General features: G+C 31.7%; 1 protein-coding gene across 1 annotated transcript; it reads right to left on the reverse strand.

Moving 5' to 3' along the window:
• Window positions 1–799: 799 nt before the first annotated feature.
• Window positions 800–5,017, reverse strand: LOC110103454 (phosphatidylinositol transfer protein 3). The gene is made up of 6 exons (XM_020832181.2): window positions 4,630–5,017; window positions 3,256–3,514; window positions 2,500–2,536; window positions 2,255–2,360; window positions 1,921–2,031; window positions 800–1,287 (listed from the first exon to the last, which is right to left on the reverse strand). Exons 1-6 carry the CDS (start codon window positions 4,708–4,710, stop codon window positions 1,180–1,182), a joined length of 702 nt encoding a protein of 233 aa, XP_020687840.1. The 5' UTR covers window positions 4,711–5,017; the 3' UTR covers window positions 800–1,179.
• Window positions 5,018–6,595: the final 1,578 nt, after the last annotated feature.

A 6,595-nucleotide genomic window follows, 5' to 3' on the forward strand; every position in this document is an offset into this window, starting at 1 on the left:
TAACATCTAAACTTTAATATTACATTCATACCACCCATAATTCATTTTCATATCAAATATGAGTGGTAGAAATGAAATATATGAATGCTAGGAAATAAATATGAGTGGTATATTTGATATTAAAATAATTTAGAATGGTATGTATGCAATATTAAAATTGTAGATGTTAGATATATAAATATGATGGTATAAAGTGGTATGTATGTAAATTTCCCAAAAAAAAATTTCCACTTCAAAGTATAATAACAATCATATCAAATAGTAATTTATCTCCAATCAAATTTATTATAACACAAAAAAAAAATTATGTATATATATTATTTCTCATATATGTTTTTATATTTATTTATCATAATCTTAAAAAATTGGTTTCTGAATAATGCATGTAATGAGAGCTAAGTGGAGGAAGTTAGTGAGTATGGGGAGTTAATAGAAAGTTTTAATGTATTTGTGTAACTCCCCATAGTATGAACACATAATGAAGTTGAAAATATATCTCTTCACTTGCTATTTTTTGAGTTTAGATGGCTAAAACAAATACTATACCATAATAAATTAGAAAATAGTACATAATCTGATTAGTACATATTGTTATTCAGTACATTCAGAGCACTTATATCACTATAAAATGTACTCTTGAGATTATATTTATATTATAAGAACAACTAAATCACTATAAAGAGCCTAAATATGACAACATTTGTACTATAAAATGTTCTTGAAAATCATCAATATTAATTTTTGTTTGTTATTCCGAGTTCAAATCACAAAGCTTTGCATTGATTTTCAGTAGCACATATGGCGAAAACAACTCTATCATACAAATTCAAAGTTGAAGTTAGGCGCTTGCCGCTTTTGAAAGCTCATATAACACTTCAGTATCTCAGGCTTCGTTTGGGACGACTTTCTTATTGCTTCTTAAAGCAGCTTTTTAGTACAAAAATTTTATTTGTTGTACTAAAAAGTTGCTTTAAGAAGCAGTAAAAAAGCCGTCTCAAACGAAGCCTCAATCACATCAAATATACATATAAAAAGTTATATTTTAGATTAAATACATTAATTTCAGTGATGTTTTTTTGATATGATTTAAAACCTTAGGTGTTAGATGTATAAATACTTAATAATTCTATGATATGAATGAGAATCCTCTTTAATTTTTTTGTATGATCATCCAATGAATCAATGGGGCATCAGCTTTAGCTTTCCACCATATATCTCTGGGAGCTGATCCTCATCAATGTCTTCAAGCAATGAGGTCCTCAGATTCTTGTCCTCCACAAAGATAAACTAAACATGACAAAACATGAGAGATGAAAATGATAATGTTCATAACAACACAGAAGAAGAGTATGAAATGGACTCCAAAAGCATTTGAAAGTAATGGGAGAATATTGGGTCAAGATGTTCTTAGTTAAATTTTTATTATGGATAAAGTATTTCAACTCCTCAAATATGATAAAAAATAGTTCATCCGTCGAACTACTTTGGATCGTATTCGAGAAATTAAGGGACATTTTCGGATAAGATTTGAGCTCTCAATTGACTAAATTGCATATGGAAGATAATCTGGGAGAAAACCTCCCATAAATAATTAAGGGACCATTTTAAAATTTTATATCTTAAAAATTATGAAGAGATATCTTGCAAATAGATAGAATAGTATTGCACTTGGCATTGAAAAAAGATCTATCTTATATCTTCAACTAAATTTAGGCTTCATTTGGGACAGTTTTCTTATTGTTTTTTAAAGTAACTTTTTTTAACTAAAAAACTGTTTTAGAAAGTAATAAAAAAGCTGTCCCAAACGAAGCCTTAGTTCAAGGTATTCTCGCCAAAATTGTAATAGGAGTATTGATGAATTGGAAGTAGAGCAGCAAAAGCAAAATAAAAGGTAATTTTGAAGAAGAATTAGAAGCTTACCTTATTCCTAGTATTCTTATCAATGTAAGGGTATACAATCTTCCATGCTCTCATAAAAAGGGATGGAACATGGATCAAGAACACCTTCCCAAGTCTTTCTGGATAGTAATTCTGCAACAAAATATATCAATTAAAAGCTCATCTAATGAAGAACTGAGTTTGTTCATAAATAACACTAACAGAATATTTCTGCTCCAATATTCTGTCACTTGAACAAAATATCATTTGTCCATCTTTGACGACTTAACATCTTTATCAACGTTCATATTATCTCTAATTTCAAATAAAATAAAATCTGCAAGGTCATAAATGGAAGTGAGGAATTGAAAATTACCTGCAGAATATCTAATACTGCAAGGTAGCCGCGTATGTCACAGTTGGAATAGCCCCAGCCTTGAAAATCTACTATGGCAACAAGCTTCTCCTGGTTTCCTGGCATCCTTCAACCAGTAACATAGCAAAGTCAAGTAAAACTGCTCTTCTTTCCATGTACACGATCAAGAAAAAAGATCAACCAGCATAGTATATTCTTCTTATTAACATGGCATTTAAATCAATGGCCGAGAGTAGTTGCAGTACCTGGCGCATATTTTGTCAAGGTAATACACAACAAGATCTGCAGCAAAAAAGAAATTGTTACACTGAAAAAGATTTCATTATGCATGAGCTACTCATGGCTTCTAAATGAACAGGTTGCTACCGGGGCGGATCCAACCTTAATTTCTAGGGAGGCCAAACTTATAAGTAAAAGTGTAGAGTTTTTTTTTTTTTTCAAAAATATCCTTACAACCAAACTTTATTCCGAGGGTGTTGCCTCTCGACCCCTATTTATTCATCGTTGTACGCTTCGTAGATATGTCGAGGGCCTAAGGGGGCAGTGCCCCCTGGCGATCAGGTCGCGGGGTCAATGGGCAACGCTCCCGGAACAAATTTTAGTTGTAAGAATATTTTTGGATTCTCTTTACTATTTCATTTTGTATTTGGTTCATCATTCCCTAGCAATAACATCTCTACAATAGTATTTTAAAACTTTTAGGGGGGCAATTGCCTAAAAACCTTTATAATAAAGACTAAAAAATTCATGAAGGGAGACAAATTACTTAAAGAATCATATAATAAAGATTTTTTTTTATTTTCTAAGGGGGCAGAGAGCAATTCCCCCCCTGGCCTTAAGGTGAATCCGCCCATGGTTACTACCACAACATCAATGAAAACCAATAACTTCTATAGATTTGTGAGTAGCCAGTTCACTTGTTTCAATAAATGCCTTGTAAAGATAGTAAACTTACAAATTTATAAACTTTTTGGTGCAAAATTCATTGAACAAGTACTCACTCTTCAATTCATTCATGTCTCGCTTTGAGGGATAATGTTTTGAAGGAAAAGCGATTAATATAGGACTCCCTTTCTTGCTAAATCCCTGGATGAATAACTTATTATGAGAAAGTTCATTCTGGATTTGTGCTTCAGCAATGAAACCATTAGGTACAGCAGTCCTCCTCCATTTCAGGAACTTCAAGAACATGTCCGACGCCTTCTCGAGGTTCAAATCACGAGATCGCAAGAATCTTCGAATCATAAAGTCATCCACCTCCTTCATTTGAAATCAGAAAGAAAAGAAACTGAAAATTCTTGACCACCATTAGAATAAGTTCAAATTCAGGCACAACAGAATTTGCCAAATGTGAAGAAGTCATTTGCATAAGCACTTATGTACTAATACCTCAACTCTGCATTCAAATTCTTGCATGAATTTCTTATTATAATCATAGATATAAGAAGTTTAAACCAAGAGATAATGCATATAAAAGTTGTTTTGTAGTGTAGTTGGAGATAGACACCAAGACTTACTTCAGAAGACCATTAGGGGGGAAAATGGAGGAAATAAGAATTGAAATGATTATCTTTTGAACTGGGAAAATGGAGGAAATAAGAATTGAAAGGATTATCTTTTGAACCGGAGAAGTGTTGGATCTTCATATCCATATATAAAATACGGAAATAAAAATCAAGATTTTTAGAAAATTAAATTGAGACATTCTCCATATTAATTTTCTTATTAAATAATTATATAATATGAAATGAAGAAAACTTATCAAATTGTTAATTGAGATTGTAGATCTTCTTTGTCGAACTGTTGATTGAGACTGCAAGTCTTCTTCTTCTAATCACCTCACCGAGGCGTTGCACGAAAGCAAAAAAAAAATCTAATGTGAAGCACACAAACCCAGGCAAGGGATAAATCCCCGTGCTCCCCAGCAAATACGACAAGCTTTGAGGTCCGAGACAACAGAATAACCAGATTGATCAACACAATCAGATTCCACACATAACAACCACTTATAATCATTCTAACCCGGGTGTGACATGCCTAGTTTATTGAACTAGTCTTCACCATTTATGTTCAAAACAAAAGAACAAAGGGAAACAAAAGAAAAACTGAAATCAATTCATTTTCTGTCTTCCTAGAGACCCTATTTATTCTGCAACTATAAACAAACATCCATGAAAGCTACTTCGATTAAATATCATTTAAAAATATTTTTGCAAACATTACGCTGAGAAAAACAAGAAAACTTCTCTTAATCTAAGCTCAAATAAAAATCTCTAAAACCACAAGATTTTTCCCCCTTCCTGATGAACCTCATATCAATAAGCAAAATCCCAAGCTTCAAAGCCCATAAATAAAAAGGAGAAGAAAAATGGAACCTTGGCTGCTGGGTCCTTTGCTTCAACAGCAGACCGCATCTGCGCCACCAGCTTCCACTCCGCCTCCTCGTTTGACTCCATTTCCACAACGCAAGCTTCTCCCCCTCTCCCTTCTGCAATAAAAACAAAAGCTTCGACGCCAACACAGCCTGAAATGACAACGCAGAAGGCAGAAAACAGTAAAGACAACAGCTTGTTCTGATCAAATTGAAAATTTGGAACATAATTAAATGCCGTTAGGTCGAGACGAATAAAGATTTCAGATCTTTAATGGCCTAAGTCTCCAAGTGGCATGTGAGGAAAAGACATAAAAAAGCTTAGGAGCATTGGATATGTGGATGCAATGCGTTGAAATTTATGGCGAAGATGTTTATGCTGAAATAGCACACTCAATTGGTAAAGAAATAATTTAAAACTTGGGCACATTTGTCGAATTGAAGCTAAGTAGTGAGGTGGCCTTAACTTAGTCAACGAGTTTTGTTGCAAGTTTCTTAATGGTAGAGCAAAAAAATAAAACCAGTTCAATTTTGTAGGAAATTTATGGTAGCATTCAACAACAACAACAAGTTCAACCCTTTATCCCACAACGTGGGTCGGCTACATGGAAATATGAATCATTTTTCTCCATTTTCTCCTATTAAAAGTCAAATTGACATTTAAATCTAATAAAAAGAAATCATTTCTAATACATTTAACCAAATCTTTTTAGGTCCATTTAGGCCTTTTCTAAGAAAAACCAGATCTAATACATTTGTTGTCCTAATCGAGTCATTGGAAGGTTGATATTTTATGTAACCAAACCATCTAAGGAGATTCTCTCTAATCTTATCTGCCACTGAAGCAACCCCAACCCTTTCATGTATATGCTCGTTTTGCATTCTGTCTCTAAGAGTAAAGTCGCTCATCCACTTGAGCATCCGATTAGATATTAGTCCAGATTTTACTTAGTTTCTCTTTTGTACTTTTCTTTAGTTTCTTATATGGCTTGTATTTTCATTCGTATAGCCATTTGTGTCTATAAATAGACACTATGAGGTGTTATAGGAGTTATGGTTAAGCAATAAATATTTTTTTATTTATGATCTTTCCCTCTCCCCTTCCCTCTCTCTCTCTCCCCCTCACCCAAGAAAAGCTCAAAAGGAATAGCTTCTTTCTCTTTCAAGATCCTAACAAATGGTATAAGAGCTAGATGGAGGTGGAGAAATTTTTCTTGTTTAAAAAAACCGATTCATAAAGAAGAAGTGGTTGGTAGAAGGAAGCAGGTTGTGCAAATATTCTAAACAAATTTTTTGCTCAGAGTTGCTTGAGCCAAATCAGGTGGAGTTTAATTTTAGATTTAAATATTTTAAAATAATATTGAGAATTTCTATAAATTCTCAAAATTAGGATATTCATATATCTAAAATAATCAAATACCCTTAAATTAAAAGTGATATTTTTTAAAATTGGAAAAGAAAAATTGAAAATCTAAAAGTTAGCTTCAAAGATATGTCAAAGATCAAAGTCAAATGTTATTCTAATTTCCTTAATTACATCAATAATTTGTGAAATAAAAAAAATTCATATAATTATAGGATTTTTAAAAATTGTTTGTTATTTTTATTATTATTAATAAAAATATCACATTAATCATGAAAATCAGTATATAAATTTGCAAAAATCCAAATAAAATTGGAAGTGCTTCAAATCTATTAAATGATTTTTAAATTGAAATACATACAGTAGTGATTATATGCAATGAAATTGAATTTCATAAATTTTTTTAATTAGGGAAAAAGGATTTAGGGTTGTAAAAATTTCCATTTTTATTTTGGAAAAATCTATCAATTCAGTTGATAGTTCAAAATGTTTATTTTGGGCTTCTCTAAATTTCCAAATACTATTTGAGGTATTTTTCTATAATCAAAATATTTTGTATTTTAATAGTGAAAAAATTATCTTAAATAATAATACTAAAAAAAAGATT

The sequence above is a fragment of the Dendrobium catenatum genome, unplaced genomic scaffold, assembly GCF_001605985.2.
Source record: "Dendrobium catenatum unplaced genomic scaffold, ASM160598v2 fragScaff_scaffold_1456, whole genome shotgun sequence".
Lineage (NCBI taxonomy): Eukaryota > Viridiplantae > Streptophyta > Magnoliopsida > Asparagales > Orchidaceae > Dendrobium > Dendrobium catenatum.

Coding starts and splice junctions, on each gene's coding strand:
- LOC110103454 (XM_020832181.2), bottom strand. CDS start 4,710: ATGGAGTCAAACGAGGAGGCGGAGTGGAAGCTGGTGGCGCAGATGCGG. Junction 2,537..3,255: donor AGACATGAATGAATTGAAGA/GTGAGTACTTGT, acceptor TTTTTGCTGCAG/ATCTTGTTGTGTATTACCTT. Junction 1,288..1,920: donor ATAAGAATACTAGGAATAAG/GTAAGCTTCTAA, acceptor TGTCATGTTTAG/TTTATCTTTGTGGAGGACAA.